Source organism: Ochlerotatus camptorhynchus, unplaced genomic scaffold (genome assembly GCF_037179485.1).
Source record: "Ochlerotatus camptorhynchus isolate MF236.1 unplaced genomic scaffold, CSIRO-AGI_Acam_v1.1 ptg000412l, whole genome shotgun sequence".
Taxonomy (NCBI): domain Eukaryota; kingdom Metazoa; phylum Arthropoda; class Insecta; order Diptera; family Culicidae; genus Ochlerotatus; species Ochlerotatus camptorhynchus.
In genome coordinates, this window is record NW_027040898.1 from 295,910 (window position 1) to 322,986 (window position 27,077).

Consider the following 27,077-nt stretch of genomic DNA (forward strand, 5'->3'; position numbering starts at 1 on the left):
CTGTTGGATTGTGGATCCCAACCCAACCTGATTACCGAGAAGATGGCTCAATTACTAAGGCTGAAGCGAAGCAAGACGAAAGTTCTTGTCCAGGGAATTGGTCCACAACCACAGAACGTGAGGGAGTCCGTTCACGTTCAGATCCGGTCCAGGAAGGAGAACTTTTCCGTGGATACCGATTTCCTGATTCTTCCGAAGGTCACTCCTGAAATACCCGTCCACAATGTTCCAGTAGATCATTGGAATCTTCGACCGAAGCTCTTCCTGGCTGATCCCCAGTTCCATAAGCGTGCGCCAATGAACATGATTCTGGGTATTGAACATTTCTTCTCATTCACAGCAAAAAAATAATTTTGATATCACATCAAAGTGGATGCACTACAATCATGTCGAAAATTTCATGTAATTTTTATGACCACATAAATAAACAAATGCAGTAAAAGCAGCGTAATGTCAGTTCATGCATTGTATTAATGATAATTTTGTTCTTTTTAGCATGTAATATTACACCATATTTTCGACATGATTGTAGTGCATCCACTTTGACGTGATATCAAAATTATTTTTTTGCTGTGTTCTTCCAATCGGTGAACAGGATCAACTTGTCTGAATCGCTTCCCACGCTGATCGACAGCGTTTTCGGGTGGTTAGTGTCTGGATCAGCAAGCAAAGAACCTACTATAAGTGAGAATTCTCTACACTCCATTGTAGCGGTATCCCTGTTCAATCTGGAAGAGAGCATCGAGCGATTTTGGAAGGTTGAAGAGTTGCCGGTCCGGTCCGATTATTCATTAGAGGAGAAGCAGTGCGAAGAACTGTTTTCGTCTACCACTTCGAGAGATCCAGAGCCTGCCTCGTCGATCCAATTTTGACGAGCTGATCGGCTACTCAAAGTCAATGGCACTCAACCGATTCAATCTACTCGAACGAAGACTCGAGCGTAATCCTCAACTGAAGGAAGAATATCACAAGTTTATGGCGGAATATCTCTCCCTTGGTCATATGCGTCGTGTTCAAGACAGCAGCAAGAACCAGTCTAAAGGATACTATCTCCCGGTGGTGAAGGAAGCCAGCACGACGACAAAGGTACGTGTAGTCTTCGATTCGTCGGCCAAAACCTCTACAGGCTTTTCTCTAAACGAAGCTCTGTTAGTAGGTCCCGTGGTACAGGACGATCTCCTGTCAATCATTTTTCGGTTCCGGACGTTTCTTGTCGCACTGGTCAGCGACATTGCCAAAATGTACCGACAAGTCCTACTCCATCCAGACGATACACTCTTCCAGAGGATCTTGTGGAGGTTCAGCCAGTCAGATCCAATCGAAATTTTCGAGTTGATGAAGGTGACATATGGCTTGAGTCCATCCTCTTTCCTTGCTACACGCACGCTGCAGCAGCTGGCTAATGATGAGGGCAGCATATATCCACTGGCTGGACCAAACCTCGTAAAAAACTTCTACGTTGATGACTTTATTGGTGGAGCCCAAACCATCGAAGACGCTGTACAATTGAGGACGGAACTGAGTGAACTTCTGAAGAAAGGCGGCTTCGAACTTCGGAAGTGGACATCCCACCAGTTATCGGTCCTCATCCGACGAAATTGGCACGCAGTCGTCGATCAAGTTCGAAGCAAATGAAACAGTGAAAGCTCTCGGCATTTCCTGGGAACCCGAATCCGACAATCTCCATTTTGACTTTAAGATCCATCAGCACAAGGGGGCTCCGACTAAACGCTCCATTCTTTCCCCACCTCACAACTGTTTGATCCTTTGGGGTTGATATCGCCGATTATCATAAGGGGCAAGATGCTGATGCAACGGTTGTGGTTGCTTCCGTGTGGTTGGGACGACGAAGTTCCGGACTATATTGCGAATTCCTGGGAAGAGTTTGCAGGACAGATTCCGAAAGTTGCATATTTCCGTGTCAGCCGATACGCTTTGCTGCCGAACTCCATCATCCAACTCCATACGTTCTCCGATGCATCGGAATCAGCTTATGGAGCGACCCATACCGGGGGATGTAAGATTCGCTTACAATTATGTGGGATTCATCATCAGAGGATGTAAGTGGAGACGGCATGAACCGAGGATGCGATATACCTAGCTGCGGTCCAATGCAAGAAAATTGGAGACCGAAAAATGTAGAGTGTATTAGTGAGGTAAATTAGTTGTGTCGAAAAAAATAGGAAACAGATTGCCGACTGGACTCGAACAACGAACGTTGCGATTATCAGACCTGTGCTTTCTCCACTGCTCTCTCCATGCTCCTGAAAATGGATAGCCTAAAAGCAAATATGAAGAGCTCATTTTCTCGCATACTTGACTTCGTATGCTTTTTCTGCTGGAGAGATTCGAGGCTAGTGTGTGCGTCGTTCTACAATGTTCTACAATATGCGTCATTCTACAAGCTTACTGGTATAGTCAAAAACGTACATAGAACACGAAATATAAAAAAAAAAAACCATTACATCGCCTGCATGGTCAATTTCTAACATTCGTTGCGATGTTCATGAACAGAGGATGATAGGAAACGGAACTAACATTCATTGTAATAGATTTTTGGTTTGCGTGTACGTATGCCAGGTGTGTGGATTCTACTGGAAAGATTGCTTCTAAATCACGAGTCGGAAGACAACGGAAAGAATTTTGAAGGAGCTTCGAGTGAACTGGATGAGGTCTACCGAATGCTGCAAGAAGAAACGCGAAGGCATCAGATCACATCGGACCGAACTTGTGAGCGGATCACCTGGCACTTCAGTCCACCGAAGGCACCGCATTTCGGAGGATTGTGGGAGGCAGCAGTGAAAGTGGCCAAACGTCAACTGTACCGACAACTCGGCAACTCCAAGCTATCCTTCGAGGACCTCAGTACCGTGTTGACGCAAATCGAAGCGAGCATGAATTCGCGTCCCATCGTACCATTAAATGAGGATCCGAATGACATCTCTGCGCTCACTCCGGCGCATTTCCTGATCGGTGGCACAATGCACTCGCTCCCCGAACACAACCTGCATCGAATGCCGTCTTGGTCACTACCACCAGCTTCAGGGTATCTACCAGCAGTTTTGGCACCATTGGAGGACGGAATACCTGCAGGAGCTGCAACGCGACACGAAAGTCTGTCATCCCAATTCAGACATCCAGCCGGGGAGACTAGTCGTGCTGACCGACGAGTATCAGATACCAGTGAAATGGCCCTTGGCCCGAATAATTGCCGTTTATCCTGGCAAAGCCAACCTAGTTCGAGTCGTCTAATTGCGCACAAACCGAGGAGTCATCGTGCGACCAATCACTAGAATTTGTATGCTACCGATAGAAGAGACGGAGTACAGTCAACTGCCATCGGATGAGAACCAACCTGAAGTACTCCAAGAGGAAAATTGAATTGTAATTTAAATTAGTTTGTTAATTTGCCTTTTGCATTTGAATTTTGAAAATCATGTTTTCAAGGTGGTGGCGATGTGGTGTAACTTCGCCTTCGACCAGTGCTGCTGAATCCTCTTAATACGAGACACCATAACCAACACACACACACTTAATTTTGTTTGTGAAGATTCTTCTCGTGTCTGCTGCCGCAGAGGTTTATACCATGGTGGGTATATAAATGGTGATACAGCTTTGTCACTATATAGGCGAGGAGGTCGCGGGGGGGAAAGTGCGGTTTTAGAGCAAATTGTAAACAAACTCGGTCGCTGTCCCATACAAAAATCCAACATGGCTGAATCATGAATTTGACACATTAGAACACCTATATGTAGTCACCTTGGTTTATACATTAAGTTATCATTGTCAGTCTTTGCCAATTCTTCCACCGCGACGGGTCGCAGATTAAAATTTTGAACCTCCAGTGAGTGTTATAACCCTTAGTCTCAGATTCGCTCTAACCCCAGGAAAGCCGTCTTCCCGTACTAGGTATAATTCAGGGTTCCTACTGATTAATTGGTGTGATTGTGTGTGTGAGGATAATGGTTCGCGTACTAACAGTTGCTGCTCAATGGTACCTGGTCGGGCCACACTTTCCGGTAGTGGGTGGCTCGTCCATATGATAATGGACGGAGATAATCGTCCCGACGGTCGCCGTAGGGGATCCAATCTTCTCCAGAGCGGCCCGATGATGCTCGACGTTTCGGTGTCGAGCTGTTCACTGCGACCATGGGTTATCTTGGAGATGAACAGGCGATAGTTGGAGATCGCTATGACCGCAACGATTCTCCGGGTTAGATAACGCCGTACCCTAACCTCAAAAAAGAACACGATGAGAGAGCGTGGCCAGAGTGGTGATCAATAGCGCGATGGGCACCGGGCTAGGCGGCTATCGTCGAGTGGCGTTGACGGCTGATCTCACTAGACACAGTATTTCCATAGAGGTAACTCTAAGAGCAGAAGGTCCCGAAGAAACGATCTCAAATTTTTGGCTCAGCTCTGGTACTATCTTCGGTCCCAAGTTAATCGATTCACCCCTCGAAACATAGGAAAATCCACTAACCCCTCATTTTATCTGTCAAACTTTCATAGCGAATCAAAACAAACATAGTGTAGTACTGGAATTTATTCTAGAATGGGGTACGTTAGTCGATTTGCTTGGGACCAATAGGCTAGTCAAGTAGTGAGCCAATTTTAAATCGTTAGTTTCGTATTGATTGTTGGTAATTCACCGTTGAGAATAGTCCCGATGTGCACTAGCTTCGATGGGCAATTTTCTGTGGGGTGGTATCGCACGGAGGGCCTCCGAATTTCTACGCTGGCGCTGGCAGCCTTTCCCCTTGTGGACCTTCCCACGAAACAGGCAATCACTTTAGGCGGGTGATGCACGTAGACCGAGTTCTTCTTCCGATGACCAACGCTCTCCGAATGTCCTAAATATAGTGGTACGCAACCACGTCTGATACCACCAACCTATGAATCAACTTCACTCTGAGTGCCGGCGGCGGTGGCATGACGCGTTGCCGCATAGGACAATTATGCACCGCTCGGCTTGCAATAATATGCAAGAGAAGGTAGTCGATTTTTTCATTGACGAAAAGAGATACGACTATATACTACGACTACGATAAATACGACCGACCTGGGCCTCCCTTAGCTCAGTCGGTAAAGGCGCAGCTACAAAGCAAGACCATGATGGAGGTGGCTGGGTTCGATTCCCGGTCCGGTCTAGGAATTTTTCGGGTTGGAAAATTTCTCGACTTCCCTGGGCATAGAAGTATGATTAGACTTGCCACACAATCATATCAATGCAAAAATGGTACAGGCATCGAAAGCTTTTAATTAATAAAGGGTGTCCACGATGAAATTGCCACACTATGAAATTGCTCTAACTTTTTATACGTTGGGTAGAATTTAATGAAAATTTGGGTGGATTTAGTTCATAATGCATTATTTACATCCTGCAAGTTTTAAAGTCCTGTGATCAAAACTCGCGGAAATGGAGTCGAAAGAACAGCTCGTGCGTGATAAAATCTTGCGCATTCATCACGAGAACAAGGATCTCTCGCATCGTTCCATCGCTAAAACGTTGGGAATCGCGAATTCCACGGTGTCGCGAGTGATTAAGCGGTTCGAGGAACGGTTGACCACCGATCGGAAGCCCAGAAGTGAAGGAAAAAGTATTCCGTACAACACCAAAAATCACAACCGCGTAGTTGGGGCCTTCAACCGAAATCCGAACGCCTCCGTTAGGGATGTGGCTAAGAAGCTGCACCTAAGCCGAAGTTTTGTCCAGAAGGCCAAAACTTAGGCTGGGCTTCGAACGTTCAAGATACAAAAGGCCCCTAATCGTGACGAGTAGCAGAACAAGTCCGCCAAAACCCGTGCCAGGAAGTTGTACCTCAACATGCTGACGAAAGTTGAATGCTGCATCATGGACGACGAAACATATGTGAAGGCCGACTTCAAACAGATCCCCGGCAACCTGTTTTTCACGGCCAAGGATAAGTTCAGCGTTCCGGAGCATGTCCGCACTCAGAAGATGTCCAAATTTGCGAAGAAATTCCTGGTTTGGCAAGCCATCTGCACGTGCGGGAAGCGGAGTGCACCTTTCGTGACCTAGGACACGATGAACGGACAGGTGTACATAAAAGAGTGCCTCCAGAAGCGGCTGCTTCCTCTCCTGAAGGCCCACAACGTCCCAACAATCTTCTGGCCGGATTTGGCCTCATGCCACTACTCCAAGGACGTGCTGAAGTGTTATGCGGACAATAAGGTCAATTTCGTGCCGAAAATGTTCAACCCTCCCAACACTCCGGAGCTCCGCCCCATCGAGAAGTACTGGGCGATTATGAAGCAGCACCTTCTTAAACGACCTAAGGTAGTGAAGACAGTCGAGGAACTGAAGAAAGTATGGGTTTACATGCAAAAAACGGTTGATTCACAGGTTGTGCAGAATCTTATGGCCGGGGTTAAGGCCAAGGTGCGGGCATTTGCGTATGGACTGTAAATAAAATACGAGTAAAATGGTAAAATGAAGTTTAATAGTTATTTCTCAATCCCTGAAAATTTGATGGCAATCGGATGAAAACTCGAATTTTGCGAATCAATTTTGTGTGTGGCAATTTCATCGTGAACACCCTTTAACTGTGGAAGTGCATCAAGAACACTAAGTTGAGAGCACGCAATAAGCTAATATGCGATATGTAATAAGCTCGAAATGCGAAGAAGAAGAAGAAGATACGACCTATTCAAAAATCAATACAGGTATCAGAATTTTGACTCTTATGGTGGTAAGCTTCAACCGTTATTATCCTCGGATTAAAACCTGATCAATAAGAATGTCCGGCTACTTTGATGTCGACATCAGCGTTAACAACACGACTCTAAGCAAACACTTTGCAGATCATCCAAACAGGGACGGTATAAAAAGTTAATCCAAGTTGGAGCTTACCGACATAAGAAAATTCATTATCTAAAATTAGTATCGTCCTTTTTTGAAACATTTCACTTGATTCTGCTAAGAAAAACGGTATGGCCTAGCTAGGACATTTTTATATAGTGACTTGATTGCCTCCTAAGTAACACTTGTAACATATTTCATAAAACTGGCACCGATGATGTAGTGGTTAGCATGACTGCCTCTCACTCCAAAGGGCCTGAGTTCAGTCTCAGTCGGTGCTGTCGGGATTTTCTGAGGCATAAAATCTCTGATCAAGCAATGTGACTATGCAACTCTTTAATATGACGGGGCCTGGATTTGATTTGATGCCACGAATTTCTGCTCATTAAGCACAAACGGCAAAAAATAATGAAGTGGATTGTTTCAAAATAGCACATCACTAATGGACTTACTTTCCCCAATGATATTTCCCTATCTCAATTTAATGAAAATACAACATCCCGGTGGTAATATTCCATTTCCATCCGAAACCAAACCTCGCATTCCCAAGCGATAATTGCAGAGCCCATTCCCCGTTCCTTCTCTTGCTCTGACGCTTATCAGCGGCACAGAGACTGGATGGCTCCCGCGCCGCCTAAAGCAGGTCACGTGCGCCCCAGGGTTCACGATGTTGCACTTCTTATCTGACATTCGCAACACGAACCGTGCACTCATCTTAATCATATTCCGACAGTCTCGCACCGCATCGCCAGTAGCGAGCGTCGCAGTGTCTACCCGTAGCCTTTCTGGGTAACATTAACATTACGCAAACACCTGCAGACACCTATGCACCCTCCATGCCTCACTGCCTACACGGTAGGTATAGAATCCGCAATCAAATGAGGACAAACGGTCTTGGGGAGGATTGCTGATGCACTTCTAGTAGGTATAGTCAAATCTAGAGATTCCAGTTCACTTGGCTCCAGGAGGTTCCAGGTTATGTAAATGTCAACACCACCACCACCGGTGGTGGTTGTGCTACCATGTGGTGTATCGTGGGATGTGCACTTTATGGAGTAGTGAATCCGATGGCATTTGGTCGATGGAAACCGAGAGAGAGAGAGAGGAATAGCATTGCGCAATCAAAGATATAATAACAATAATATTATTTCGAGATGCTTCGGTAGTGCAATTAATAAGCTCGCTCGATTTTCGGGGCAGGATTAAACGGATAATGGTTAGGGTGATGCAATTAAAAAAAACTTGGAAATCATTAAAATATTATGATTTTGTTAATGAGAGTCTAATGTTGAACGTTGAGCTCACTGATTTTCTTCGCAAATAGTATGTTCAATGTTTAGAAAAACGAATGACTGATTTATGTCCATTAAGTTAAGATTTGCTCAGTGCTTAAATAATCATTAATTATGCTATATTACTACAGACCAGAGGGTAGATGTACCAGTTATGTATAGTATAATATAGTATAGTGTTACAAAATAGGTCAATCCTGCGATTTCAGAAGCTGCTCGCTGGAATGGTAGTTTGGGGGGGTCAGAAACATCCTGCCAAAATTTGAAATCATTTGGTTCACACCCAAAAGGCTCAAAAGGCTTGAATAAGGAATATCGACGAAATGTACGGCGAAACGAACCACTTTCACATTCGCGGCTCTAGGTGGCGCTGTAGTTGGTCGATTTTCTTCGTGTACAAAATGTAGAATTTTTGGATTTTTGGGAACATCTTGGCTGAAGACCGGATGTGAATCCGAGTTAACCCCGAAAAGTTATTAGCATTTTAAATGAACACCATCTGCCTTACTTTTGGGAAGGGCCTGACGCGCTTTGTTCGGTTATTATTTTTACAAACAGGCATACGAATAGCAATGTTTGCATGGATATAGTTTTTGTTTCACCATGAAATTGGCTGAAATTTTCCACAGTAAGTAGACAAATGTTCGAAATTGTGGTCTACTAAAAATTAAAACAGATTGGCCAAGTGGTTCCGGTTTTTTTTTATTTATTTATCCTGGTCCGACATCCCTCCGGCTGCTTGTTTCCAATTTCTTGATCGTTCCACACTTCCAAGATCCTGCTCCACTTGGTCTAACCACCTTGCTCTCTGTGCTTCTCTTCGTCTTGTACCGGCCGGATTCGAGGCAAACACCATTTTTGCGGGATTGTTGTCCGGCATTCTTAAAACGTGTCCCGCCCATCGTATCCGTCCAGCTTTCGCAACTTTCTGGATACCGGGTTCGCCATAGAGTTGCGCCAGCTCGTGGTTCATCCTTCGCCTCCATACACCGTTCTCACATACCCCGCCAAAGATGGTCCTTAGCACTCGTCGTTCGAAAACACCCACTGCTTGCAGGTCCTCCTCGAGCATCGTCCACGTCTCGTGCCCGTAGAGAACTACCGGTCTTATCAGCTTCTTGTACATGGTACATTTAGTACGGAGTTGAAGTTTACCCGAACTCAGGGTCTTGTGGAGTCCGTAGTAAGCACGACTTCCGGCAATAATACGCCGACGAATTTCTCTGCTGCAGTTGTTATCCGACGTCACCAATGATCCGAGGTACACAAATTCATCCACCACCTCGAACGCATCTCCGTCGATTGTCACGCTTCTGCCTATGCGAGACCTATCCCGCTCGGTTCCTCCAGCTAACAGATACTTTGTATTCGACGTATTCAGCTTTAATCCAACCTTCTCTGCTTCACGTTTCAGCCTGGTGTACTGCTCCACCACGGCCTGAAACGTTCTTCCGACAATGTCCACGTCGTCAGCGAAGCAGATAAACTGGCTGGACTTATTGAAGATCGTGCCCTGCATGTTAAAGCCCGCACGTTTCATAACATCTTCTAGCGCAATGTTGAACAGCAGGCAGGAAAGACCATCGCCTTGTAGAAGTCCTTTGCGAGTTTCAAACGAGTCCGCAGTAGATACTAAGTATGGCCATGTTCTTAGAGGCGGTGAAATCGATAAGTCTAAGGCCGTTGGCGTTCGTTAGCTGGTGAGCGCTTAACTTTCCTATAACCGGTCTGAATTCCTCCTCCTGGCCGACCTGAGCGTTAGGATCTCCGATGACGATTTTGACGTCATGGCTTGGACAGCTGGCGTATTCCCGTTCCATTAAGCTTTTTTTTTCTTTATTACCTAGATCCTGCCTAAAAAATGACATGAACGTGACGTATAACTGGCTCTGATTACCCAACGTATGTCTACGTTTGCTTCGTTGCTTTCGAAAGAATATTCCGCGACAATATATCACTTACCATCACATCTAGAAATAACGTTGCTGCCAAATTGGGTGATCTTATGAAAATACTCAACAGAAATATTTTTGAGGACTGTCATGATTTCAGGAGAAAAATTATTGAGCGTTTCCTTACCTTTAGGCTGAGAATTCATGAGTCGTACAAAGTTCCATCAAATAAGTATGACAGTCGTTCCATGACAGTATAACTTTTGTCATATTTTACTGTTTTACTAGCAGCGCAATCCTTTCTATTAGGGGAAAACGATGTAATTTCGGCCTAAATGCCCCTAATTTGGACCCATAAATAAATTTAGCAATCGAATAAATTTTCAATAGCGACCAAAAATACCCACTAGTAACAACAATCAATACGAAACTTTGAAATTGACTCACTACTTGACTATTGAACGTTAATTGTTTTGCATTCTGTTTTTTTTTTTTAAATAAAATGCTTAATTAAAATGCATTTCAGTTTTTGGTTTATTAATCCTAAAGAGAAAAAAAAAAGAAAAGAAACGATATATTTGCCCATATGAGTATTTTTGACTCATTTTGCTTGGGAATGAGTAGAAATAACTCATCAACAAATACCTCGACCTTTGTATCAAAATTGAGTTCTGGCTATGTTACTAAATTTAGAGTAGATCCGGTTTTAATGAAATTGAGTGGTTTTTCACTCAATGTTGAGCAGCCATGAACGAGCATGCACACAAGTTCTAATTTCAACGCATTCAAGATGCATTTTACCGAAAAGGTGTTGCGGATTTTTCATCGGCGTGACATAAATTTATTCGGCGGCGTGAACGATTTTACTGCGGCGGCGTGCCGGCTCAATTTCATCGGCGGCGGCGGCGTATGAAAATCGTCGGCGGCGGCGGCGTGGCGCGGCGGCGCACAGGTCTAATTCTAACCCATCTATCAATTTCGTAGGTGAGTCGCTGGCCTCCCGTTAAGTAGATGATACATCAACCGTAACCCCGTAACGGAGAAGATGGGCGTGGCCGGCAATGGTAATTGTCATGCCTTTCCTGTTCTGAACTTTGACTGGAGAGCTATTAACTTCCATATAGTTTTCTATAAGCAATCAGAATAAGAATACTGAAGTAGAAACTTGACAGTTGCCAGTATGTAACTACAAATTACTCCGTTACAAACGCAACGCAACGCAACCTGAATCACGTTTTATACAACCACCGGCTAGGCGGGGTACGATTTAAAAACGGATGTTCTAGTTCAAGCATTTTCAACAACTTCTTCAAGTATCGAATTGAAATATTATTTCCTCCGGTATGCAAAGTAGACTCTTCAATTAATAAACGTTCGTGATTATTATTTAAGCACCGTTAATATTTATATCGGTCCGGCCGGATATCCACAAATTCACACCAATCCTCCCAAGCATCGGCAACCGTTCGCCGTTGATCAGATAATATTCAATTTCCCTCCCACGCAAAGACTGCTACCGTCGACCCCACCGACACCAGCCCGACGACTGGGATGATAAAAGATTGCATTATGAAATAATAATGAATACCAATTTTAGCAATTGTGATGATGCCTTCCTCTACTCAACGGATTGCGAATGCCCAGATCCGGGAGGGTGAAACAGCTGTCGTGGAAGCACATGCTTCTAGATAGTACCTTCCAGTAGTGCTTGCTTCGGGTCACACTTTTGCCATGATTGGAGAGCGCGCATATCTTCGATCTAAATTATGCGCCTTCTGTGCAAATCGCCATACTATACTAGACCATGTTATGTACAACACAGAGTGCCATCGAAAAACCGCCAAACAGAGAAGCGCCATCGCACTATGGGCAAAAATGGGTCCAAAATTACCCAAAATTCAATATCTCAACAGCACGCTGAATTCCGGCCATGAAAAACGACTTTTCCGAAGGGAAATCGTCCGGGGAATCGATTGCACGTATTTCCATAGACCGGAGAGCCTTGTAGATATGTGTTTTGGACCATTTTACCCCATTTTCCCCTACTTTTTGGAGGCAATGTTTTTTCACAGCTCTATTTTTCGTAAAACATAAGCACTTTATGCATGGCTTTAGAATACTATGTCTTCAAACAACAGTTCATGAGATATTAGAGGAATACGGGGTACACTTTATAGGGGAGTAAGGGGTCAAAGTGAAAATACAATCAATGTTTTTTAATATAAAATCCATTTTTTTTAATATCATAATATTTTTTTCTGAAATTTTTTTTTTATTAACTTTTATTTGGTATTTTGAGTTCCGTCATCGGCCAAACAGTTCAAAAGTTATAAATTTTTGAAAAAAATTGAAATTTTTTTTACCGCCCTAATATATAAATAGTCACCCTAATGACAAAATACAAAATATGGGTCTAATATGTAGCGATAAGGAACAAAACTACCAATTTTTACAAAATTCTGAGAACCACTATATCGTTTTGCTGTATACAGCCAAAAAAGTAAATACTTTTTTTAAAACAGATAGCAGTAAATTAAAACTTATTTAACCCCAATTAACCTTAAAATTTCGAAAAAAAATCTTATTAAATTTTGCAGGCAATCTTTGGGGTCATTCAAACAATCGCATCGTTCAACATTTTTATGAATTAAAATAAATTTAGCGAGGGTTCACTTTTACCCCTTACTCCCCTTTAAAGTGTACCCCGTATTCCCCTAATATCTCATGAAACGTTGTTTAAAGACATAGTATTCTAAAACCATGCATAAATTGCTTATGTTTTACGAAAAATAGAGCTGTGAAAAAACATTTCCTCCAAAAAGTAGGTGAAAATGGGGTAAAATGGTCCAAAACACATATCTACAAGGCTCTCCGGTCTATGGGAACACGTGCAATCGATTCCCCGGACGATTTCCCTTCGGAAAAGTCGTTTTTCATGGCCGGAATTCAGCGTGCTGTTGAGATATTGAATTTTGGGTAATTTTGGACCCATTTTTGCCCATAGTGCATCGGTCGGTCGGTCGGTCGTTGCCAACCCGCAGCATGTCTGCTGCTTGTCTCTACAGTTGTTGTCGGTCCGAAACCAAAGTTTTGCTGGGCTCCGAAGAGCATGAGCAGTGGCATGGTCCAGGGTTCCGGAGAATGGGAAGCTTTAATATTTTATCTCCCAATGAGGTCGTTTGCACTCTGTAGATCTTCTGGCACCTCGGTTGGAGGTTTTGGGTTGTAAGTTCAAAAGAACCCGCATGTCCTTTCTCGGTGGTTGCCAATGTCCCTGGTCGCTGTGCGGCATAGGAAGGGGGTGGAGTGTTAATTGTATTATCTCTTAGTGCAATGATTATACGAGATCAGCGAGGTCACCAGCAATCTGCATTGGTTTTTGGCAAGGATGATACGAAGTTTCGAAAACGATGGATCACAATGGTCTATTGCCTCGAGGAAAAGGTGAGTAGTATTGATACATAATTTTACTCGCTTAGACACCGTTAGAGGCACATCGGCCCATCGTTATTGGGAAGTGATTATAGCCTGAACGGCCTTCTCTCAGTTAGTTGCTACGGTTTACGCTGGCAGATAGACATTGTAGTCAGCCAACGAGACTGATGGCGACTGTACGGTCCCACTCAGTGGGGTTGTGGGCAATAATTGTGTGATAATTAAAAGCATCCATTAGTGCGAAAAGCTGCGAATGACGGGTCCTTTCTTCGGAATCAACGAGAGATATAATTTCCGATGGTGGATCGATGGGCATTGGGAAGGAGGAGAAGCCGTTATCAGACGAGAATGAATGGTTCGCAAATTTTTGGTCCATTTAACCATTTTCTATCAAGGCTATGAGTGTTTGCGCTGCTTCACAGAGGCGGACCAACACCCAAACAGATAGCATTAAATGAAGCGTTTTCGAAACGGTGAGGTATGCAAAAATGGATGGCTAGTAACATTGTTGCAAGACCCACGGTACGCTTGAAAGCTCTGCAAGATAAGATAATTACAAAGTGCGTGATAGGTTCCAAACTAAAAGCAACCCTTCCAATTAATCATCTCTTGAAACGGATTGCCACTCATCAACGATCAGCTGAATCCATACCGTAAATCAAAACTGTAAAATTTGACGTTATGATGCGCGCACTGATGAATGGGACTATCGTTCTGATCCATTTGGAGATGGATCGCCATCATCGTCGGTGTCTTGTTATTTGAGTGGCCGGAACCAACCGACATATAACCTTCGTTTGCTTCCTCCGTGCACTACTGGTCGGTTTGGGTGCGATGGACCAACCGAGCTAACGAACACGAGCTGAAAAGTGGATTTTATTGATGTTTCACTTCATTAGCAGTGATGAATATATTGGCAGCTGCCGAAATTCAATTATGCCTTTCCCGTTCTCCCTTTTTCTCTCTCTATATGTCTTGTTGGTGGGTATAGCAAGGTACGATTGTTAATTTTTCGGCTTAATTCAGCTGTAAAGTATCACTTACTCTTGGATTAAGGATAGATTACACTGTTTTCTAAGTTTCTAGGACAGAAATAGTTGACCATATCTGACATTCTTATGGTATTTTATGTATTCTAGACATTCTTATAGTCTTTTATATATTTTATACATTATGGGAGATGCGGCCATAATTCTTTTTTTTTACTAGTTTGTTTATTAGAAAGGCTCAATCGCGTTAACGTTACGGAGCCGATAGTTCGTTGTTCTTTGTTTGTAATAAAATTCACTTAATTCTATGTCTAGTAGGAGTTGGGCCGAATACTCGCGGCTTACTCGAGGCTATAGAGGTACATTGTCGAATGATCGGATCAGGACGGCCATAATTCATCAGCACTTTTTGAATGTTCCTGATATTAATTAATGGATCTGCTCTGAAGATTTCGGATCTACCTCGAAATACTTGTAACATCCCTGAAAATATATTATTCTTCCTTGATTTGTTTTCCGTGGATCTTGTTTTCCGTGCTGAGCACGAATGCTACCAACGGCAGGGAAGCAGCTCCCACACCTGGACCCTACCTATTGACCCATCAGCTAATAAACCGGGGACCAACGGCTTTACTTCCCTCCCGAAGGAAGGCGTGATCAGAGATGTTATGCCTCAGAACATCCCGGCGTCGTCGACTGGTATTGAACCTAGGCCTGCTGGGGTGAGAGGTAATTACGCTTATCACTATCCAGCGCCGTTGGAAAATTGCATTTTATACGATTTAACTTAAACATAATACGACGTAAGTCATTCTTATTTGCGATGTTATCTTCAAGTGTAGCAATTCACGATACTAGCTGTACATTGTTATACGACTTCTGGTTGTCTGGGTAGTTCATCTCCAGTCCTGAATTAATGGCAACTAACGTTCACAGATCTTCAAACTTGCCCGAGTGTGTGGACGTCCCTGAAGGTATTGTGGCAGTCTTAAGATCTATAAGTTCGCCTGATATTTTCTAGACCTATCTTTCCTGAGGTTCTTGGAACTTCTTTAAAGTTTCCACAGTTTTCCTTAAGTTCTTGAAAGTTTTCTTGACTTTACTGAAGCTCTTTGAGTATCCTTGAAGTTCTAAGATCTTTTTAAAAACTGCAGTTTTCCTGAAGTTGGTGGAACCGTCTTGAAGTTCTGGATTCTCCCCTGAAGTTGCTAACTGAGCCTCCTTACTCGGTATTTCTATTCATTCCTCAGAACTTTTTCAAACATGCTACAATGTTTTAGACCGCCCTTAAGTTCTTTTACCTTTCCTGGAGTTCTCGCTGCTCTTCTGATAACGATCTTAAAATTTACTTGAAATTAATAAAACTGCAATAAAGGGTTTTAAACTTCGTGGGGTTTTCTGTAGAACTTTTTTTTTACATGAATTGATTTATTTGTACAGGCTCAATCGAATAAACTTTACAGAGCCAAGTTATCATTTTCGTTATACATACTTAACCCTAATCTTAAATCTAGAGTTACAGGGATTGAACCGATTACTCGCGGTCGTCTCGAGGTTAGAGGAGATTCACAATTTTATGGATGGGGAGAGAAAGAAGGAGATTTCACTATTTCTAAAACCTGAACTTATTTCTATTCAACTTGTTATCAGCTGTATAATTTTACAATTATTATAAAAACAAAAATTAAAAAAACCAAACACCCAAAATACAAACTAAACACAAAGTTAATCAGACTCACAATCGAAGGTTGATATTCTTCTGGAAAACATATAACCCAAGTAACATTTTAAGTTTTTTAAAGTTATTCAAAACTACTATAAAACAAAACCCTGGTCGAAGCTAATTTGTCATTGATGCATCCACCAAGACCTCTTTAAGACTAGAATCTGTCTAGTTGGCCCATTCTGGGGAAGGTTCTGAAGGGTATATTTTTGAAGCTCTTCAAGATTTATTTACAGGTTGTATAACGAACGTTTTAGGAACCATTTAAAACCCGTATTTAGGCTAAAAGCTATCTGACAACAATAAAACCCTTTTAAAGCCATTTTTCCTAGTCGCTTGCTGAATCCACTAGGAAAATTATCAATCAAGATAGAAAAAGGGTTCATAAATACCATCCGATCTTAACAATATAGGGGAATTTACGTATTCTCGGCAACCTAAGCAGCGACCTTCTTTCTATAGCCTCTTTCTCTAAAGAACGCACACATATGCAGTATTGGTTTGTTTACAATCTTTTGCTGCCAGCTGCTCTAACAATTTCAGTCGAAAGAATTATCAAAAACTGTTTTGAAACGCTTTTACAAAGCTCCAATCTTCTCTAGTGAGAGCGAGTATTGTCGGCAACCAGTTTTTCTTCGGCAACCGTTCCATTTGAACAGCATGTAAATCTGCTGTTCTATTATCGGCAACTCGAAATCAGCTACAATTTGCAGTGCGTGTGTTGCATTTCAAGAAAACCTTGCTAGATTGCTTTTTCTCAGTGGTAAAAATATAGTCAAATTGAAGTTGAAAGCATAAAGAATCGTTTGCATGCATTCAGCGAAGTGTTTTCGTAAGAAAATCCAGTGAAGATAGTGTTTCAATTTGGGTTGCCGAAAATAGTCTGTCATGCTGAAGCCGTCATTTCCCCTAATTGAAATATAATCTAAATTTCTATTCAATTTCCAAAATTATTAAAATTGTTCTCATAAAGTGGCCTAGTTGTAGGTGCTATATGAAATCTTATGTGAAATGTACTTGAAAACATCGAAAATTTTTATTACTTTTAATTGAGAAAAAAATAGTTATTCTTCAGATTAATTATTAATAAGCTTAGCCGAGATATTTTTTATGATTATCGTGTTTCTAATATCTGCTCATTGCTAAATTTGTTAGCAGAGACAGCACCCTTCTGATTATGTAGTGAGAAACCGATGGGGTCGTCACCACTATCATAACCAGTATACTCACCAAAAGGTTCTCAACGTAAAAGGGAAATGACTTCTTCCAGTTTCGGATCAGCTTTCAAAAAGTAGTTTTTGTGAATAAATTGCCTTACGCAGTCTTTATTCCGTCAACCGTTTGCTGATACAGAATGATGATAAATTCACTGTAGTAAAGTAGTAAAAATCTTCTTTATTTTTGATTTGTTATGTGGTTTACAATTGCTAATACAGGGCAAGAGGTTATCCGGAAGGGCTCTTCATCTTTGGTGAACTTTTTGATTTTGTGTTGAACATGTTGTGTTTTACTGTGTAATGTTTTTCAATTTCCTTCTTGTGAAGTATGTTGTTTGAATTTTTTAATTTGTTATTCTACATACTTAACCTAATTTAACCTAACGTGCCAGATCTCTGACGATCTGTTGGTCGGATCGCCTACAGCAATCTCTGAACCTTGCGATGGAGGCCGCTCTCCGTAACTCCAGTGTCTGAAGACCAGCCAGGCGGTGAACCTCAGAGTTTCTAGTCCGCGGTGGACTGTTGAGGATCATTCTCAGGATCTTGTTCTGGATCCTTTGAAGTTTAAGATGGTGGCTTTTTGCGCAACTCTCCCAGATTGGCATCCCGTATTCTATTACGGGAAGGATGATTTGTTTGTAGACAGCAAGCTTATTTTTCAGGGACAGGGTAGACCTCCTGTTGATGAGTGGATACAACGATCTTATCAAGATGTTGCACTTGGTTTTGGTTTTGTCAACGTAAAGTTGGTCAACGTTGCATAAAGTTGGTTAATGTAATGTAAAATGCATAAAATATATATACACGAGCTAGCCAGTCGTGCCATAAGACTATCTCAGTCATCAGATTGCTTTACTCAGTTGTCTGGAGAAATTTCCAAAAGCGTAGTTCACTCAGCGCTGAGTAAGCTATACTCCCGATCATAAGCTTAAATACACCCCCAAAATACAAGCAAATGTGTTTTGTTCAAAGCTCTCTCATTTTACGTCCTATTTTTTTATCTCCTTAGGTTATTTGAATGGTATGAATAGTATAGCATAAGGGTTCTACTACTACTTTTAATTTCAATTTTTAATCAAACTCAATTCTGAGAAAGTCAATCATGATTCTTCAGAGTAAATTTTGAAAAATAGTGTAACTTTGGGTGAACCTTTGGTATACACAATATGAAAATTATATTGAGCAATTTGCCTCTTCGTATTTCCATACAAAGTCTTTCAAATGTTCTAAAAAGAACGAAAATTGGACGTAAAATGACAAAAATAAGAACATAACACATTTGCATGTTTTTGGGGGTGTGCTTAAACTTTTAATCGGGAGTGTACGGGTTTATTAATTTCTCCATTCAACTGAGAAAAAAGTGCATCACTCTCTGAGTTAGTCCCGTTGTCCGTGCACACGATTTTTTTTTGTTCTAGACCCCTCGATAAGACATTTTGAAACAAGCCTTAAATTAAAGAGAGACTCTAAACATTCATTTGGTGGAAGTTTCAGCGATATTGATCTTTTAAGATAATATTTTCCATCTGAGATACGTGTTACAAATAATTTATCAGAGGTATACAAATGAAACGACTCACCCCAATTCATGTATCCACAAATCTGCATGAAAATCTCAGCAAAAGAAATCCAGAATATATTTGTATTATCCCACTTAGGCTGATGTAAATTGAATTTTTATTTTATGATATTTGATATGAGAGAATTGCTTGCCAAGTTTTGAGAAATTTCAAAACTACTGTTCATCAGCCAAATGATCTATATCTCTTAACAGCTTGGCCAAAAACTGTAAATTTCTAGCTGTTCAGGATCTCGAGATATTATATATGCGAAGATTTCACGTATATCCTAGTGCCGCGTAGTGAGAAAATTCTGTACTGTCGACCTAATGCGACCTAATAATGATGTAAAAAAAAAATTGAATTTCTGTCCACCAGCCAAAAGGCCCCCTGAACAACTTTGCCCAAGACAGTAACATTATATTTGGTCAGGATTTTGTGAAAATTTCACATGTAAATATACTAGTGCCGCTTACGAAATTCTCAACTATTGTACACCAAGCAACAGGCTTTGACCTCCTGAACAACTTTGTCGAAGACAGTAACTTTCTATCTGGTCAGGATCTCGAAAACAAAACCACATGTGAGAATTTCACGTGTATACCAGCGCTACGTAGTGAGAAAATTTTGAACTACTGTTCACTAGCGAAAAAGTTACGACCTCTTGAACAGTTTTATCGACGACAGTTACTTTCTATCTGATCAGAATCTCGAGATATTTAACATGCGAGAATTTCGCGTGTATACTAACGCCACGTAGTATGAAAATTCTAAACTATTGTGCATCAAGCAATAGGCATTGACCTCATGAACAACTTTTTCGAAGACAGTAATTTTCTACCTGTTCAGGATCTCGAGATATAGCAAACGCGAGAATTTTACACGTTAACTAGCGCCACCTGGTGAGAAAATTCTGGCTACTGTCCAAACCACCAAAAAGTCTTGACCCCTTGAACAAGTTTGCCGAAGACAGTAACTTTATATCTGCTCAGGATCTCGAGATTTTGTATATGCGAGAATTGCATGTGTATACTAGCACCGCGTAGTGAAAAAAATCTGAACTATTGTCCACCAACGAAAACATCTTGACTTCCTGAACAACTTTGCCGAATACATTTACTCTCTATCTAGTCAGGATCTAGATATATTTTATGTACGAGAATTTTACACGTATAGTAGCGCCGCGAAGTGAGAAAACTCTGAACTACTGTTCAATAGAAAAAAAGTTTATGATCTCCTGAACAGCTCTACCCAAGATAGTAACTTTCTATCTGGTCAGGATCTCGAGATATTTTATATGAGAATTTTACATGTATACTAGCGCCGCGTAGTGAGAAAATTCTCAACTACTGTACAAAATATTCCTGAAGTTTTTGGAACATCCCTTAAGTTTCCACAATTTTTCGGATGCTCATGGAACTGTCATGAAATTTTCAGAACTTTCCCGAAAATTTCTGAACTTGACGTTAATGGAACTGTTGTGATGTTCTCTGATCTTCATCTAACGAAAACTTCTTGAAGTTTATTGAACTTAAGTTCTCGGAACCAACACTTAAGGATCTTTAACTTCACCAATATTCTTGACTTTGTTGTAGTTTTCATCCGCTGAGAACAGATCGGGGTTGTCTCCAGAATCCAGAGGGGATGGGGAGTTTTGCCCAGCAGAAGATCCAGACGTTTCTTAAGGGGGAGCGGATCGCACCCCCGAATTCGCTTGTGTCCGTGAAGAGGCGAAAAGGCTTCCGTCCTGAAAGCTGGGGCCTTATCCTTCCTTCGTCCTGGTTGATTGTTGGTGGACGCCTGTTTTTGGATGCGCTTGACATCCTCGCGTTTAGGGCACTACTTGTCACTGAGCACCACCACAGTTGGCGCATTTGAACGCCACAGCTTCATCCGCAGCACATTCGGAGGTGGCGTGGTTTTGAGCACAATTGCCACAGCGTGGCTTAAAGTTGCAGTTTCGGATGCCGTGTCCAAAGTTCAGACACCGTTGGCACTGAGCCACATTGCGATGTCCGCCACGATATGGCTCCCAGCGGATGATGCTGAAATTGATGGAGCGAATGGCTTCCAGCGCGTTGAGCGTCACCGTTCCCTTCTGGCAGTGTACCAGAAAAAGGCAATCCGGATACGCCTTCACATTCTCATCTTTACTTGTAATCCAAGTTGTAGAACTATGAATTTCATGAAACTTTGCTGATATACTAAGCTTACACATCATAATTCTAGCGATATATAATTTGATTTTTGACTACCCTTACATCGGTTTGGCTTTTTTGTATCATAATTCTTTACTTAAAGAGTGATACGGTCAAAATTTGGTCAAGGGAAAACGCGTGTGAATCGGTGAAATCGTTTATTTAAAAAATCAAATTAAATTTCTTTTTCAAGTTCAATTAGTATAAAATTCAGGAAAAATATTCAGTTAGGCTTCCGCTTTTCCAAATCCGAATTGCCGGGCCTTACGCTTGACCCCTGCCATCAGATTTTGTACAGCCACCTTGTCCACCTTCTTCGCCGCAGAAAGCCAGTTTGCCTTGAACTGCTGCTCGCCCTTAGCAGTTTTTTGGTCTTCTTTAGGTTCCGCTTGACAATAGCCCAGTATTTCTCAATTGGGCGGAGCTCTGGCGTGTTGGGAGGGTTCTTGTCCTTGGGAACCACCTGCACGTTGTTGGCGGCGTACCACTCCATGGCCTTTTTACCGTAATGGCAAGATGCCAAATCCGGCCAAAACAGTACGGAACAACCGTGTTTCTTCAGGAAAGGCAGCAGACGTTTATTCAAACACTCTTCCACGTAAATTTCTTGGTTGACAGTCCCGGAAGCTATGAAAATGCTGCTTTTCAAGCCACAGGTACAGATGGCTTGCCAAACCAGATATTTCTTTGCGAACTTTGACAGTTTCATGTGCTTGAAAACATCTGCTACCTTTCCTCTTCCTTTTGCCGTATAAAACTCGTGTCCCGGAAGCTGCTTGTAGTCGGCTTTGACGTAGGTTTCGTCGTCCATTACCACGCAGTCAAACTTCGTCAGCATCGTCGTGTACAGCCTCCGGGATCGCGCTTTGGCCGTCGTATTTTGTTTATCATCGCGATTTGGAGTCACTACCTTCTTGTAAGTCGATAGTCCGGCTCGTTTTTTGGCTCGATGCACGGTTGTAGACGATACACCCAGCTTATTTGCGGCATCTCGGAGAGAAAGGTTAGGGTTTCGCTTGAAACTACCGGCAACTCTCTTTGTCGTCTCAGCGGCTTCCGGTTTTCGATTTCCCCCCGATCCAGACTTCCTGGCTGTCGACAAACTTTCCCCAAACACTTTAATTACATTTGTAACGGTTGATTTGGCAACTTTTAGCGATTTTGCCAACTTTGCGTGCGAGTAGCTCGGATTTTCGCGATGCGCGAGCAAAATTTTGATACGCTGCTCTTCTTGCTTGGACGGCATTTTGACAACTGAAGAGTGAATTCCAAAATCAAAATAGGAGCAACATTCTACACACACACACCTTCAAAATGAGGGGTGTTCAGGTTTTTTAAATGCAAAATTGAAAGAAATACGTCAAGTTGATATTGACCAAATTTTGACCGTATCACCCTTTATTGATTCGATATGTTATACAGAGATTTCAATTTCATCAAAATACACAACTTTTCTGAATATATATACATATATTATTGTATATAATATAGTAAATCACTTCATTGACTTTGTAAAGTTATTTTAAAATATAATTTAACCAATTTTGCAATAAAAACTTCTCTGGAAGTGGCAGTTTCTGGCAGCCAAAATAAACGTTGTTCGATCAATCAAAATACGAAGATCTAAATTATCTAAAATCACTCCTGGGATACGTGGGTTTTTTCCAATAATCTTTTCAGTCGTTTTGAATGTATTTTATTTAGATTTGCTATTTTTATTAGTTTTATAAATATTTTTTTTTTGTTTATTAATGTTTGCTCTTATTAATGAATGCTTGAAATCAAATCTTAAGCCTTGTAATTACCTTAGTAATTTTCTCTAGAATTTCCACAGGATCAGGCTTTGAAATTTCTCTTAGTTTCATTTGTGATTTTGGTGTTTCCTTTTGAGCATCCATCGGAAAATCTCTTGCAGTTTTTTTTTTGGAACGCTTGCTTTCTTTGTTCATCAATTTATGGAATTATGAAGTTAAAATTGAATTTTTTTAACTACAATTCATTCTCAACTTAAACGATATTATTGCATCACGAAGTTAGCCTTCCTGGAAGCATGAAATCTCTCTAGGTAGCTTTCTAGCAAAATAAATACAGCCAAGAGTAAAAACGAGTCATTGCAGTGCTGGATGACGATGAAGACGCACTTGGGTTAGCATTAGTGCTCATAAAACAGCGATTCACTTTGTATATATATAAAAAAGAGCTGCATCGTTACAGTGATCCTTTCATCCAGACGGAGGCATTGCCACCATTATTTACCCCCCGAACGACATGCAACCAGTTGGCATCGAGTGGCAGAGAATCCTTCCGTCATCCTTCTCTTTCGTGTCGTACCATTGCCAAACGGAGGACACCGGAAATCCTAGATGGCGCTCAGTTGCAAGCACACACCTACTATGAACTTCCTTTCAGTCAGTTGGTTCTTCTGCACGCGGCTGTTCTTCCGCCATGCACTGAATTTTATTACCCTGAAATTGAATCACGTTTGGTGTCCCATCTTCTTCTCCTCGTCAACGACCAGTGCTTGTCCCAATGTACATAAACCTGTCATTTGTGAACAGCGTCTCATGCAAAGTCTGAACTTTCTGACTTTTTTGGGCACATTGTACCACCCCGCGGGGCTCGGTTTCAATAGCCAGACACTAAAGAGGAAAGCGAAAAGCATTCTTCTCCGAGGACAACGACAACGAAGCCACTCATAGCCACTTCCAAGCAAAGTCACCGCCGCTGGAAGTAATATATTCATATTTAAAGATTCAGATTCAAATAAATTAGATTTTATTTCTGTGAAGCATCCCGAATGACTTCCGCTTTTCTTTCTAACTTATTTTGAAAGAGGAGCAGCCCCGATCCGACCGACCGGATGTAGAAGTGGGTTGGGGGCTTCAGTTGGTACTGGGAATGAATGTAAACTCTGGTTGGCATCCTTTCGTTTCGGATTTTCTTGGAAGATGAATAAACGGGCAGAGATGAGAACTTTTTCTAGGTTAAACTTGTCGATGGGACCTGCTGTGTTTGTACCCGGAAATAATTGTAAAGGAAGAAGTTTTACAGTCACTTAGCGACTCGGAAGCAGGTTCTTGCTCTCGAAGTTGGCTTATGAACTCGTACATTAGAGCTAAATTAATTTGTGATATTTTTTTATTTGATTCTTTATGTAAGAGGATTTTCAGTGAAAACTAGATGTATGAGTTCTCATTGCAAGACAGCCTATATTACATGATATAAACCATAGTCTGTACGGGGTATAGGGAAAACTTCGATACTATTCTCGATAATGTTGGTTTCTAGCCTACTAGGTACCAGTTTTCACGCTGGCGCTCAATGAGTCATATCGTCAGGCCATTTTCCACGGAGATGGCGCTGTTCCTATGGCAGGAATCCTCATATAGCAATTGAGAGAAGTGGGCGTATTTCGCTTTCGATGCATATACAGGTATAGTGATGGCATGATCATTACTAGATAGAGCTGGAATTAGGGCGTAACAGCTTTTGTAAACAATGGCTTCTATCGATGATTCCTAGGAACTCAAGGCACGCCCACGCAGACCAACATAACCATCGGATAGGCGAAGTCTTTCCCTACCCGATGAGGATGTTGGTTTCCGTGGGCGAGCCTTGAATTTCTAGAAATCATTGATAGAAGTCATTGTTTACAAAAGCTGTTACGCCCTAATTCCAGCTCTATATAGATTAGCAAATTGACATTTTTCCACCTTCATACGCTCTTAATATCACGCGTGATATTGGAGCAAAACATCATGCTTGATATTGATTTAACAAACTCCTTTGATATATTGCGAGACTATTCACAACGCGTAAAGTTGAAGCTGAGAGTTGAATCGACGCAAAAGTTATTCCGTTGCACCTCGTTTTCTTATATCCTATCATGTATTATAGGCTGTCTTGAAATGAGCACTCATACATGTAAGAAAGTAATGTTGTATTTCGGCAATTTTAAATTACAAAATTAAATATTAAATGGGATTTCCTTTAATTAATACACTTCACACGGAGCAACACTAAAGTTCAACCTGTTGCTGTGAGATCTCGCCGTACACTGATGGTAGCTTCTATCTCATACCACTTCGTTGCGATCACTCGTCGTCCGTTTCTCTTTTCCTTACATTTCGGTCATCCTGAGAGGGATCTGGACTCCAGACCCGATACCTCTTCATATGGCACGCCGCAGTTGTCGTTCGCATTGGTCCCTCGCCGCTTACCTTCTCAACGTCATAACGGTCATTTGCCTTCACAGTCACGACCTTGTATGGTCCCAGATATTCCGAGGCGTACTTCTTCCCAGATCCGAATTGTGTACGCTTAATGGCCACAACATCTCCTGTTCTGTAGTTCGTCGCTGGCTTCGCACGAAGATTGTACGTATTCCGCTGTTCTTCCTGCGCCTTTTCAATAGCAGCCCTTGCCTTCTCCCGGATTTCACATCTCTGGTCATCGAATTGGGCCATCTTTATCTCCTCTAGTATTTCACCCAGTCGAATATCACCTTCATGCCGGATTTGATCACCGAAAAGAGCTTCGAACGGTGTTACACTCGTACTTTGATGAACACTTGCGTTAATCCAACGTTGGATGTTGCCGACATGTTTATACCATTTGGTTTTATCGTCTACGCTCAGTTTCGTCAACATGGCCAGGATCACCTGATTTACGCGTTCGACTTGACCATTTCCTCTCGGAACACCTGTGGTAATATCGATGTGCTCCACATTCTGCTCGGCGCAATACTCCTTGAAATCATGGGACGTAAAGGCCGATCCTTTATCGCTAACGATACGCCTAGGGTTTCCAAACAATTCACTCTGTTGCCGTAGCCGTTGGATCACCTCGGCCGCATTCGTTGTCTTAGTAGGATAAATCCACACGTACTTCGTGAAACCATCCACTACCACAAACAAATACTTGTAGAGTTTCTCCGTTGCATCCATGGGTCCCACATGATCAATATGATAAGTATCGAAAGGAACATCGCCTTTTGGGATAGGTGACAGAAGTCCTTCCGTTTTTCCTCGTTTCCGCTCTGCAAGGATGCATTTAACACAGCACTCGATTTGCCTTTTGATTTTAGCACCGAGCTGCGGAATGAAGTAGTCACGCTTGATAATGTCTTCCAGTTTTTTCACACCAAAATGTCCACTTTCATGCGCACGTCGTATGATTACACTCTGTAGCTCTGCTGGCACGACAACAACTTCTCGTCCATCCACAATTTTCATCAGCAGGTCACTTGTCACTATGTAATCCTCGAACGGTCGAGTTTTGAGCAGCTCACAAATCACTCGGAGTCTCTCATCACGTCCTTGGGCAGTTTTAATCAGCTCCACTAGTGGGTCACCAGTCGTAACCATAACCGGTGCCCGGCTCAAAGCATCGACGTGTTGCATACGGGAGCCTGGTCGATGTTCTACTGTGTATGTGTACTCTTCAAGTACCAATGCCCATCTGGCCACTCTTGGACTAAGATGTTTCCCTTTCAACGTATGCTGGAAAGCTGCACAGTCTGTCACAATTTTAAACGGTATGCCGAGCAAGTACACTCGAAAACGTTCAACCGCATTCACGACCGCGAGCACTTCCAGATGATAAGCACTATAGTTTTTCTCCGCACTCTTCGTTTTTTGACTCATGTAGTAAACGGGATGAAATTTTCCGTCATGATCCCGTTGGAGTAACACTGCACCATACCCCTCCTTACTCGCATCGGTGTGCACTTCAGTTTCAGCAGCAGCATCATAAATTTTCAGCACCGGATCTGACACCAAGCAATCCTTCAGCTGCTCGAAACTTCTGCTTTGCTTCTCACCGAACACAAACGGTACGTCTTTTTTCAGCAGATCGGTTAGCGGTCTTGCAATAAGCGCATAACCCGGCACAAACTTGCGAAAGTAACTGGTTAATCCCAAATACCGTTGCAGTTCTTTCTCGTTA

General features: G+C 42.1%; 2 protein-coding genes across 6 annotated transcripts in view; both read left to right on the top strand.

The window, feature by feature from the left end:
• LOC135710982 (uncharacterized) overlaps nucleotides 1-27,077 on the top strand; it is an 825,769-nt gene that overhangs the window by 224,793 nt on the left and 573,899 nt on the right. The window lies entirely within an intron of this gene.
• On the top strand, nucleotides 898-1,635 carry LOC135710986 (uncharacterized). Its single transcript, XM_065233724.1, has one exon. The coding sequence runs from the start codon at nucleotides 898-900 to the stop codon at nucleotides 1,633-1,635; it is 738 nt and encodes a 245-aa protein (XP_065089796.1).

What these genes read in the sequence shown, in the direction of transcription:
- LOC135710986 (XM_065233724.1), top strand. Translation starts at nt 898, where the DNA reads ATGGCACTCAACCGATTCAATCTACTCGAACGAAGACTCGAGCGTAAT.